The sequence below is a fragment of the Ictidomys tridecemlineatus genome, chromosome 2 (assembly GCF_052094955.1).
Source record: "Ictidomys tridecemlineatus isolate mIctTri1 chromosome 2, mIctTri1.hap1, whole genome shotgun sequence".
NCBI lineage: Eukaryota > Metazoa > Chordata > Mammalia > Rodentia > Sciuridae > Ictidomys > Ictidomys tridecemlineatus.
In genome coordinates this window covers 184,117,546-184,130,994 of record NC_135478.1, presented here as the reverse complement: position 1 = coordinate 184,130,994, position 13,449 = coordinate 184,117,546, and the positions used below count along the sequence as shown (strand labels likewise).

At 35.4% G+C, this 13,449-nt stretch overlaps 1 protein-coding gene across 4 annotated transcripts in view; it reads right to left on the bottom strand.

Moving 5' to 3' along the window:
• Aass (aminoadipate-semialdehyde synthase) overlaps positions 1–13,449 on the bottom strand; it is a 55,984-nt gene that overhangs the window by 19,078 nt on the left and 23,457 nt on the right. For all 4 annotated transcript variants that reach the window (XM_005333945.5, XM_078040306.1, XM_040291605.2 and 1 more), the window contains 6 exons: positions 13,307–13,429; positions 12,824–12,935; positions 5,033–5,092; positions 4,641–4,708; positions 1,284–1,405; positions 996–1,122 (listed from right to left, as the gene is read on the bottom strand). In XM_005333945.5, coding sequence (XP_005334002.1) covers positions 996–1,122; positions 1,284–1,405; positions 4,641–4,708; positions 5,033–5,092; positions 12,824–12,935; positions 13,307–13,429 — 612 coding nt within the window. The remainder of the gene's footprint in view (positions 1–995; positions 1,123–1,283; positions 1,406–4,640; positions 4,709–5,032; positions 5,093–12,823; positions 12,936–13,306; positions 13,430–13,449) is intronic.

Here is a 13,449-nt window from a genome sequence, read left to right as displayed (position 1 = left end):
AGACTCACCTTTCAATCAATCTGTTTTCCAAGTCTACTTTTTTAAATGGACATTACAAAACTTCCTCCAAAGATACAATTTGAATCTGATCTAACTATGGACATTAAGCAATCACTATCAGTAAGCAGGTAGTTTTTTTTTCTCCTACTTTGGAAAAATTGTATTCTAAGAATAAATCACTATTCTCATGACTTTGACATTCAAATCTAACACTGACCTCATGTATATCTATCAATCAATGTTAGATCTATAAAGTTCGATCTGCTTTTTTAAGCAGCAATAATCACTATATTGGAAGATATGTTCCCATGTAAGATTTAAAATGTTTATAGGAGAATCTCCTTTCCATTTAAGCCTTACAAGTCCAGAAGAAAAAATAGACAAAAACATGAAATATGAATACCTAATGATCCAAGAATTCTACTTCAGGTTTAAAATCATCAGAACGTAGTCTATATGGTCACCAAGAAACAAACACTAAAATGTTTATAGCAGCATAATTCATAAATTCAAAATCCAGAAACAACCTAAATATCTACCAACAGTCAAATAAATAGCAATTGTATATTCATACAAAAGAATTCTACAGAGTCATGAAAATAAATAAACTACAATTCCAGACAATAACAAACATTTCTCACAATCACAATGTTGAATGAAGGAAGGATTACTGGTTGAACCCAAGTACATCAAGGTTGGAAACAGACAAAACCTAATCTGTATGTTAGAAGCCAGAAGAGCATTTACACTAGAGGACAAAGTTGATGAATGGGAAGTGACACAAAGAGTTCCTGGGGTACCACTCCCATTTGTTTCTTGATGTGGATATGTTCATTCTAAAAATTCACTGAGCTACAAGTTTTAAGCACCTTCCTGGATGCATATTTCAATTGAAAAGAGAACAGAGGAGCAGAGGAGAGGAAAAAGAACAAGAGAAAATAAGGGAAGAGAAATAACAACCAAAAAGAAATATAGAACTCATTCTTTCCAAATACCTGATGACAAGATCCTGTGTTGCCACCAAGGAGCCCAACTTTTCTTCTTGTGTACAAATGTTCAAGCTAACAGGATTGATATTATATTTCTTGCTTAACTGTTTAATTTGATTCATCATGTCAGAGCCTATTTCAAGAATTAAAAAGTCCAATTTTTAGATTTCTTGTCACTGGACAAAGAGTAACATACAACATCTCCAAAAAATAATTTTAGAAAGAAAATTGTTATCTAAAATTTACATCAGTTTTTCTTTCTCCTAAAAAAAAAAAAAACAAGGGCTTATTTACCTACTGTTATTTCTATGTTTCTGTCTCTTGACAGGTATTCTAACACAGGTTCAGACACGTAGCCAGATCCAAGAACCAAGACCTTTTTCTTGGTACTCATTGAAATTGATTGAACACGTTCTCTGTAGGGGGAAAAAATAGGTGGAGGGTATCATTTAAAATCTTATGCATTATATATAGCAGAATCTTGCTGTCCCCAAAACAAAGCAAAACCTAGACTATGAGGAAATAATTTCTTGCACACTACTTAAATAAGAACCTGAACAGAAATTCCCTATACCAAGATCTTTCATTTCCATTTTAGATTTTGTAGGATGAAGACAGAAGCCTCACATCACTGAGATGTCCTGTGTGTGTAGACCTCCCATGCAGACACTGGACCATTCTTGGCTTACTCATAACTCTAAATTGGCTTTACAGTTTTTCCTTCCAGGGGATGTGATTCAGTCATGCTAAGGGCTTTCCTTTGGGACTTGATTTGAATTCTCACAACAGTGCAAAGAGACAATAATCTGAGATCACTATTATACACATTAGAAGTTGTTTTGCTATGTATCTTTAGCGTCATATGAGAACAGTCAAAATCATAGCTCTAAAATTACAAATGCAATGGCTTTACTGTAGAAACATGAGGCTAATTCCAGGATGGAGTTTCATTTTCGAACAGTTTGTTCTGTTAGAATTCAAACCTTATTCTGGGAAAAAGCCTTTCTTTCCTACAAACAGTGATGAAGACATCGTTATAAACCCATTAATGCTTTCAATATGGAAGGTACTCATAAAGTGTCTTTTTTTTAAGAGAGAGAGAGAGAGAAAAATTTTTAATATTTATTTTTTAGGGTTTTTTTTTTTTTTTGGTGGACACAACATCTTTTATTTGTATGTGGTGCTGAGGATCGAAACCAGCGTTGCACGCATGCCAGGTGAGCACGCTATCGCTTGAGCCACATCCCCAGCCCTCATTAAGTGTCTTTTGAATCAAATTCCCAAATATCAACATGAAACCATAGAGCTGGCCTAGTGCCAGAAGCTGTTTTAATCTTTAGGCCAGGATGTCTCTCAAATTATAAACCATGAATCTTTTCACTATTAACAAATGATAAATATAAATATAACATGTCCCTGCCTCTCTTCACTCACAACATATGCATATCACTAATGAGAAAATATCTCCCTAACTGCTATTCCCATCCCATTTCACCTTCCAAAGAATCACCATTAATTGGTTACTGTATAATCTTTCTATAACATTTTCTAAATTTTGAGTAATTAAAACTTTTTGATGTATAAATATAAAATGTTCAAAATCTGTTTTAAAGCACTCATTCCTAGATTTCTAACCCTGTTCACTTCGTCAGGATCCCCAAGCCCCTGGTTCCAGGTGAACGATCACTGGGCCAAGTGATGAAAAGAACACAAGAATCAGACAGGATTCAAACTAAGGTAAATTTTCCTTTCAAAATGCAATCTTCGTTCCTGAGAGAGGAGTGGGGTTTCTGCAGGGAGAGAGGTCAACAGAGCACCTCTTTTGTTTGTGTATTTTGCAACATATTACAGTTTCCATTTGCTTGGTTAAGAGGATTTTTGAGTTGTATTACCTACTTTAAACTAAATTTACTTTCACAAATGGAAAGTGACTAAAAGATTACTGCAAAGAAATCAAGGATTGAAGATCATTCTTTTACTCTTAGTACAAACTTCTTCTTGCTTGCATTAGGAGCTTATGAATAATAACAATATAATCAGGTGAGACTTTGGTCCCCAAAAGTTAAAATTACCAATATTTAAAAGGAAGATCTACATCTATTTTCTTTATCAGTAAATGCTCTAAATGCATACTGGGTCTCAAAATGTTATCTAATGATAGCATCTAGTTGTTCTGATTAGCAATACTGTTAAAAAACTGTTTACCATAAATTCCAACTTCAAAGTATTCTATGTGTATTTTATAATGTCTGCATAATACACTGGCATATGTAATTTTAACAAATGATTTGTTTAGGAGTTGCTGCTCATAAAAAATAATTGAAATTAGAATATGACCAAATATTCTAAATTCATATGAACCTGTTTCACAACCCTGTGGTACCTCTTACTGTGTGGCTTGGAGCAAGCTAAGTAACCCCACCCCATACCCGACACCCACCAAGATTCAGTTTTCATACTTTAAACTAGAGTCATGAGGATTAAAGGAACTAATGTTAGTGAGACACTGAACATAGAAAAAAACAAACAAAAAAAATGCAATCTTCGTTATCAGTCTCCTAGCACAAGAATTCACTGGAGAAGGTAGAAGGGGAAGTCCTAATAGTTGGAACCAAGGACACCTGCTACTACATGAAATATGGTACATTGTGAAGATATTATTATCATTGGTCATATTAGCTATGTGACTGGTATAAGTAGTGAAAGAGATAATCAGAATAATGAGAATAAAAAGACAGAGGAAGCTGTAGGATACACCAAGTGCAGTTGCCCCTCTAGGAAATTCTCTGATGGCATTATAGAGCTAGCTTCTTTAAAAAAAAAAATAATTAAACACTCTTTTGCCAGAATGCTTCATTGCCTCATTAAATAAAGCAAACCCATGTGGGAAAGACATAATTTTGAAATACTTGATCTGGGCAGATCTTTTTACTCACTTCTTATAGGGAGAACCACTGAGCAAGACATATTTTAGTTTTCTCACTCTAGTTTCTCCTGAGAATTCAGTCACAAGCTATGTTTTTAAATGTGAAGAGACCAGTGGAGCAGATATAAATACATACTAAGTGTAATCAGCTGGAGCAAATCAGAATATTCCAAAGAAGTGTCAAGGTTTTCAGAATCCAAGAAGAAAGAAACAGGAGTCTCAGCTGAGTACCTAAGAGAACTGTTATCTTAGGTAGATTTGCTAAAACATTATGTGGTGCCTTATTTCAAATGAGAATCCCTAGGGAAAATTACCTGTCACTATTTTCTTTGTTCACTATTTCCCTTAATGTCTTTCTAAGAGCCCATTTTCCAGAACCACACACTAGACAAAAGAAGAGTCCCAACCTTCATCTAAAATCCAAATGGAAAACACCACAGTGTAGTTAATATTCTCAGTTTCTTTTGAAAAAATGACTGAGGAATCAAAACACATGAAATTCTAGAGGAAGAACAAGGGGCTACTCAAATGACAGCCCTTTTGGACTTTTGCTTATTTAAGTCCAGTCACTTCGCTTGGATGTTCTACATTTACAGAGACGACAGGATCAAAATTAGCAGGCTATAAAAGCCTAAAATTAAGAACTCCCATTGAAGTTTTTAAAAAATACTCATCAAATCCAAGAACAAATGTATATAAAACAGGAGAATCTAAACAGTACTTACCTACTCTCTCGAAGTTTCTGGATATATTTGTATTTATCAGTCAATGTACCGTTGGATGTGATCACTGCCTAAATGTATATGACACAAGAAATTTCTTTTAGCATCCACCTAATTCAGTCCTACAAACATGGGCTGGTGACCAATAGAAAAGAGGCAGAGAGGCAGAAGTCAAAAGTCACCCACACTCTCCTCCTGCTGTCTCCCAAAATTGAGTCAGACAATGACAAAAGTCACATCTCTCATATTAAAATCACAGCATCCTTCTAGCCTTCCTCCCTTCTTCCTAAATTTCCAGAGAGAAAGAAAGAGGGAGAGTGAACGAACAAAGGACAGAGGAGAGTGAGGATGGTATTCAGAAAATACATTCATGTAAAGAAATTCTTATAACTTACGTCTCGCACCACAGGAGAAAAATTCTGACTTTCAAGAGGCTGTGATGCATCCGATAATAACTGAAAGAAAAGAGATTCAGGAGAGATAAGTGATATTGAGAAGGTGACTTCTTGGTGTTTGTATCCATACTAAAATATTAGTCAAAAAACTGAAAAAAAAATTAGAATTTATTGAAGATCATTAAATATAAATACTCGGCAATAGAAATCTTCTACAAGTAATCAAGTCTGCTCCTAAGAGTGTGTGGTATTTTCATCCAATTTTAAAACTAAATTTTGACGGCAATCATTGCTTGCTAAGAACACACACAAAAGCTGATCTTTCCCACCTACTTAGATGCATCATATTGAGTAGATTATAAATAACCACAAGCTTTAGACCTCTGTTACAGAGATCCTCCATTCCAAAGGTTTAAGCTGATCCTTTGGAAGTAGAGAATGGGGTTTGAACTCAGCAAGCCCCCCCCCCCACAGGATTAGCTCTATGTGTAGGCATATCAGCAACTTGAAAGTGGTGGAGAGAGTGACTTGAAGAAATAGAACACAAAAGTCACACACACTCTCCTCCCACGGTCTCCCAATATTGAGTCACACAATGACAAAAGTCACATCTCTCATATTAACATCTAAGCGTTCTTCTAGTCCTCCTCCCTTCTTCCTAGATATCCAGCCTTATATATACTGCCAAGCAATAGAGGGTATATAAGTCAGTGTTATATCTGATTGGCAGGGAAGGCAATTTCTAGAGCCCTTACCCAAGTGAAAAGGAGAAAATGTACCTGACAGCAACAGAGGGTTTACTTACTGTACTAAGACAAATAGAAATTATTTTCATGTACCATATCATAAGACGTACAGGCTATCTATTGGAATACAGACACTTTTCTAAAAGACAAAAGATGTGTATCTGTAAGCCAAGAGATACTGTGAGAAGCTCACAGAGTCAACAAAACTGAGGTCCTCCCAGTGATTCCCTCTCAGTCACCTCTGCAGGATTTCCTTCTTGGAAAGATTTCTAAGAAGATTCCTCCCAACGTGACCTCAGACCGGAAGATGCTAATAAATATTAATGTGAGGTTCTAATGTCATTTGGCATGTGGTCAATGACTCAACTTGTGCAATTCCCTCTGTTTGCTCTTTTTGTCTCTAATTCCACAGCCTTATCTGGGCCTCACTGTTACCAAGAGAACTGCCTCCTACCTCAACCTCTTCCATCTCTCCCCAGTCTAAAATGACAGTTTGATTGTTCTATGTCTGTTTAAAATAACCAAGTAGCTGGCTCTCTGCTGCCTTTAATATGAATTCTCTAGCTTCCTATATGGGTACTAGACTCTCTACACCCTCAGATCTTTTGGGTCTTCTACCAAACACTCATTCCTATTAAACAGCTTGCCCTTGCCTACCTGGAACTAACTCCCTCTCTTCTTCCTCCAAGATATAACTGAAGAACCATCTCTTCTCTGAATCCTTTACCAAAATCTGCCTCCAAGTACATCTTCAAGGTAAGAACTGCACATAGCATCTTACCATGTGTCTGCCACATGATACGATGGCAAATATTCAACAAATAAATCATTGGATACATGAAATAATAAATTATTTAAAACTAAATAGGTTTTTTTTTTCCAAACAGAGAACCAAATAGTTGGCAAGAAAGATGAACATAGAAGACAACAAAAATCTGCTCAATTACTGCATTTAACTGACTCCCTTTCTAGAATGTGATCATAACAAAATTCAAGCACAAGGGTCCTAAATCATAGGGTTTGTCTTGTCACTTTTACATATAAGACCTTTGATAGCCCATCAGTGTTTCCTAAATTAATAGCAAGCTATTCATCTTAGTGTTTAAAAAGTCTTACAAAAACAAAATTAAAAATAAACATGACTCTTTACAATATAAAAGTAACACATTTATCTTTACTGAGTCAGACTTGACAACTCCACTCACAGAACCCATCCCTTAAGAAAATTCCTACCTTTGTTTCATCTCCTTCACATTAAATGTCTCCCACTCAAGCCAACTGAAGTGTCATCTCTTTCCTAAGTTGGTTCAACAAGAAGCTCCCTCTCCCTCTACAACTCCACTAGCATCTTTTTGATGGTGATCACATCCCAGCTTATGGCAGGGTTGTACAGTTGCCCCATTCTCTTTCTGAATCTCATGCTTCTACAGGTCAGAAGCCATATTTTAATCTCTCTCTACAGACAAGCCTTGTTCCAACAAAAATCTACCAAATGTAACTGAAACAAAATTGCCAAATTACTTGCAAAGTGATAGCCTGTATCCTGCAATACAACAGAGCTTGGGTGGACCTTGAGTCAAAAAAAAAAAAAAAAAAACGGAGAAAGGAAAGAAAAAAGAAAGAAAGGTAACCTAGAGGGAAAGAGGAAAGTGCATATACTCTAAATCTAGTTTCAATGAAGGTATCAGAAAGACTACATAGACAATATAGTGATTTTTTTTAGTGGCAAGCAGACATACATATAGCAAGACTATGAAATAAAGACATTCACTGTTTTTCACAGAAGGCCAGTGCGCTTAAAGATAATGCTGAGACAGATGGCCCTAAGATGATACCTCTGCTTCTATTTGGAGAACTATAGGTACATATAATATGAAGAAGCTGGTTTAATCATCAGATACCCAAGTAATATCACCTGCCTCAATGTAACCCAAAATCTGACATTTTTAAGATTGCTGTACTGCCTAAAATTCTATCAACCACTGGATTTACACAGGTGCAAATATATCAACTTCTTAAATGTATATTTTCTATCCAGCAATGGTCATTATCTAGTTTCAGACCAATCTCTACTGAGAAAAAAAAACTGGCTAAAACATAAAAAGCCTCAAATTTTAGGCTCAAAAAGTATTGAAGACTTGATGTACCTTAACTTGGAAAAGAAAGCCCAAAGAGATGAGTCCAACATTTGACATCTTTTGTCTCCTTCAGGCAGTTGCCAATAGAAAAGTAGTGTCTGAAATGCTGAGAGGTTGAGCAGAAGACAGCAGAAAGGCTGAAAAGCTGGGAAGAGATTTTGTATGACTTTTAACAGCAGAGTAACAAAAACTGGAATTTGAGGTCAGTTGAAGAGAAATCCTAATGAACACAAGATTTTCATTTAGGATACTAAAAGACTCTATTCTAAAATAAGTAGTAAATTGAAGAACATTAGTTCTCAAAGGACTGGAGTACAGCTTTGAGTTACTTACACCCCTAACTGAATTGAGGTGATTTTCTCCTAATGTAGATATTTGTTCCCTGTCAAAAACAAAGGAAATCTCTAGAGGAAAAATCACACCATATCCAGAGCCTCAAATCATCTCTAAAACTTCATATATGTAGTATCTGTCATTCAATCAAAAATAAACAGGCATATGAAATGATAAGAACTGACTTTGAAAACCTAAGAAGAGAGCATAACATAAACAGACACAAGAAGTTAATTGAAATTATCAAAAAATAAATTTAAAAACTGTGATTAGTACCTTCAAAAAACAAAAGTACAAGATAGCTAACTTAAATAGAGAATGGATAAATTTTTAAATAATCAAATATAAATTCCCATTAGATTATAAAATAAAATAATTAAAGTTAATAATTCAGTCAGCTAAAGGGAAGATTAATGAATTGGTACACAAGACATCTATATAACTTTCAAAAGTCACCAAAATTTTCTACTGTTAGAAGTCAGGACAGTGGGTACCTTTAGGAAGAAGAGTCCCCCCCTTCTTCCCATAGTGCTGGGAGAAGAAGAAGGGGGTTTCTGGGATGCTAATAGTGTTCCACTTTTGACTTATGTAGTATTCCCAGGTGTCTCTGTGATAAGTTATCATGCTGTACTCTTATGTATCACTTATCAGGGATGCTTTACTATTTTATAAGTATTTACTTAATATAAAATTTTGTATTTATATTTTGTCTTTAATAAAAATTGTATTTATTAATATATTTACTGTTATAATAAGTTACATGGGCTAACTCTCAATCATACTTTAGTGCAAATTCATTGAACTGGTTTGTTTTTCTCCTAACATCCATTTGAGGTGAACTGTACTGAGTGAATGACAATTTTTACTAAGGACAAACAAGAATAAAATTTTGTGTTCTAAAATTAACACAAAATAAATAAACATATTTAGAATGTTGAGACATAATTTGTAAATTGACAATGACTTATAACAACTTCTTTGAATGGAAGACAATGTTAGAGCAACTCAAATGAAATGGGATAATTCAAGAATTAATAGTCAAAGCCATCCACAAGACACATTGATATTTAATATTTTCCATAACTTAGCCTAATTAAGTAAGAATTGTGCTGAAATCCATAATTTTAGCATCCAAAATTATGACTTATAGCTAAGATTCTCCAGTAGCACTTCTGGCTGCTCTAAAACTCTGCTAGAGCCAAGTTGATTGAATATACTTCTCAGGACCAGAGGGTTTCATTTTAGGGAAAGACTAAGCTCTTGCAAACCACCACTCCTACAGATAACAAAATGAGCTCCAGGCAAAACACAAGCAACAACAAACTACATTGGGGACTTCAGAGAATGAAGAACAGCCAGCAGTCTGTGGAGAAGTATGAAAACAGGGAGGAAGACCAGAGCAACCGTGGAGTTGCCCTTTCTATGGGCATTGCTTTAAGGAAAAGTCATGCAGCATGAGTGGGTGAAAACATGTTGAAAATGCACCAACTTTCTGACTTAAAGACACAGTGATGGGACCCATAGCAAGCCTCCAGTGTGAGAGGATAAATGCCAAGAAAGGTAGATTCGGAAAAAGGACCGCCCAATTTCTAGGTAAACTACTCTGCGTCTCTAAGGACTCCCACACTGAGCCAGAAAAGGCCAGATTATAGGCTTGCCAGGTAAAAATAAAAGAGCTGAAGGTTTATTCGACCTACTCCTTTCCACAGGTGAGAGAATTTTTAGCTAGCCTCTAACCAAGATAATTGTCTACTTTAGAAAATTAATACTTTTCATAAAATTATAACAATCCAGAATCTTCACAGCAAAACATTCATGTCATTCAGGACACAAGCCCAAATCACTCAATATAGGACAAGTAGAAAACCATGATCCATTCTCAAAGGAAGAACAATCAACAAAGTTCAATCCCAAGTTCACTCTGAATGTTGCAAGGTTATATACATTAGTGCCTCCTTAGCCATGGTTTTACTTTCCACAGTTTCAATGACCCTTAGTCAATTACAGCCCAAAAATACTAAATAGAAAATTCCTGAAATAAAAAATGCATACATTTTAAATTGTATACCATTCTGGGTACCATGATGTAATTTTACATAGTCCTTCTTCCTTCCACCAGGCATGGGAATCATCCCATTTTCTACTGTATCCACTGTGAATGTTACCCACTCCAAAGTCACTTTGTCTTGGTTATCAGATCATTTGAGGTGGTATTGCATTGCTTATGTTCAAGTAATCATTATTATATATTAATCCATTGCTATGTATCTGTACCTAGGCAATTTACCTCATGTCATCTCATCCCATGGGCATTGTATCATCTCACATCACGACAAGAAGAAGGCTATATACAGTGTAATAAGAAATTTTGAGAGACAGCACACTGACATAACTTTATTACAGTATATTTTTATAATTATTCTATTACATTATTAGTTATTATTATTAATTTCTTACTGTGTCTGATTTAGAAATTAAACTTTATCAGAGTTGGATGTGATAGTGCACACCAACTATAATGCCAGTTACTCAGGAGGCTAAGGCAAGTCTAGCCTAGAAAAAATAGCAAGTACCAATCTCAAAACAACAACAACAAAAACCCCTTTATCATAGGAACACATCTATAGCTAAATTCATAGAACATAACAGAAATATCAGTGGTTTCAGGTATCCACTCAGGGTCTTAGAATATTTCTCCTGCAGCTAAGGAAAATAAAAATAAAGACTATAAATTGACTTTTATAACTATGCTCCACATAATAAACAAAAATGCACTCACGAAATATTAAAAGAAATTCTTAACAAGGAAATCAAAAACTGCCAAAACATGGCAATTCTAGAACTGAAAATACAATATTCAAATTTTCTTTTAAATCACAGGAGGGGCTTGTTAGCAGAATACAGAATACGAAGACATTTTCAGATAAAAGATAAAAGAACCTGTTACCAGCAAGTCTGTACTTTAAAAAGTGCTAAATTAAGAAGTTTAGGCTGCAAGAAAATAGGGCTAAAAGGAAATGAATGGAAAGCATCAAAAATAGTAAGTATCTGGGGAAATTTACTATTTTTTTTCTATACACATACTATACAGGCACTGAGACATTTATAATTTCAGAATTTTAGGACTGCAGAGACACTAAGGTGATATATTTCCAGCACCTCATATTTTCAGAGGAAATGTCTGAGGCTCAGAAAGGTAGTGCTTAAGGCCATAAAAGCAAGCAGATGTCTCCAAGACAACCTGGCATATGGACTCTCCTTATGCTACTTTAATCCCTCAACACCAGCTCCAAGATACATTGCAGGTCCAGCACCCATCAGGAACTCTTCAGAGTCTCAACTTCTCTTTGCTTCTATTTCTTAATCTGTAAATGGGCTTTACAATGGCACCTTCCTGACAAGGTTCTCATGAGCGTTTAAAGTCAAAACAGAACCAGTTCTTTGAACACTGCCTTGAACACAGAAGATGCAATATTGCACCAGTGTTAACCATGTTAACACTGCCTGTCTGCATTTTCCAAAGCCTGCTACTTCTTCCTGCTGGCTTGTTTCAAGAAAAGAAACAAAGGGTCAAAGTAGAATACTGTTTATCTGTGCTCCATGAAGTTTAAATATGCTGTGTTTAAATTTTTTTTCAACTAAAAGTGTTTGTAAATTTTCCTGTGATTTCTTCTTAACCCATGAGTTGTTCAAAGATGGCAATGATAGACTGGAGGTTTGACTTGCTCTGGCTCCACTGACTATGGCCCCATCTTGGCCTGAGAACACCTGAGTGAGAATGTGAGAACAGCAAGAGCCACCATTTCCAGCTCTGGAATCCTTACCACAGGCAGGCAGCCATTAGCAAGAAAAGTAAAGTGCAGCTTTACTTTTGTCCAAGCCCAAGATAAATGCCAAAGTAAAAAAGAAAAAAAAATGGAATTTAGAAAACACATTATTTCAGTAGTCCATCACTGATCACATAAGAAAGTTCAAGATTGCCACAAAAGCTGTCACTTTACTAAGCATTATTGTCTAAGGATCCATAAAATTTTCTGTATTCTTTATTTTTCAAGTCTGTTAATCATAGCACAATTCAAGCCCCAATGTGAATTGACCTAGACAGCAAGAATTTTAAAATAAAGCAAGGCTTGCTGGGGATGGTGGTGCATGCAGTAATTCCAGCTACTCTGGAAGACGAGGCAGGAGGATCACAAACTTGAGACCAGTCTGAGCAACTTAGCAAGACTCTGTCTCAAAATAAAAAAGTAAAAAGGACTGGAGATACTGTCCAGTGGTAGAGCCCTGGATTTAACCCCCAATACTGAAAAAATAATAATAACAAATCAAGTTTTATAACAAACTGTATAATGAGAGACTAATGTAATTTGTAATTAAGCTTGAAGGCAATGATATACTTACATTCCCTGTGAACCAAGTAAGCAGAATATGTAAAATAAAAGTGTATCAGGGGGATGGGCTGGCATTTCATTTTACAACAGATTTCTTAGACACAGAAGACCAGAACATTCATGAGATTGCTCCATAATTTTATTTAAAGTCAGAGTTGTTGCTGAAGAAACCAGTCTGCTTACCATTTCTTCAACATAAGGGTAAAGCATGTCTCCAAAGTATTCTGTAGCTTCAATTGGAAGTTGTGCTGGCAAATTGTCAATAGAACACATCAGAATCCCAGAGCCTTCAACACTAGGAAAAGAAATATGCTTTATTCAGAGTACAAAACGTTATTACTAAGCTCTAACTTCTCCTGATGTCTCCTCCACTATATTTGCTTCATTAGTTTTCATAATTCTGTACAAAATTATATAAGAATATAAACAAAAATTTTTCCTTCTTTAGCAACCCATCTCCCACTTAAATATAGTACATGTGTATTGAAGTATTCAAATTTGCATGTGGTTTTTCTATCAAAAATTTTAACATGATTAAGCATCTCTTTCCAAATACACATGCGTTTATAAAGAAGTAAAACTGAGTTCTTCAGACTCATATATCAAGGTAAGAAAGAGATGTATTATTGTGCATCTTTCACCATCTAACTGCTTTAACAAACTTACCTATCATGAATAATATGCTGGTCAGCGTCATACATGCAAAAAGGATGCTCTATTGTAGTACACTCCGTCATGAAATCTATAGATCCCCCTGTGTCTGCTGAAATGTCACATATTGCCACAAGTCTGAAATCAATATCAGTACT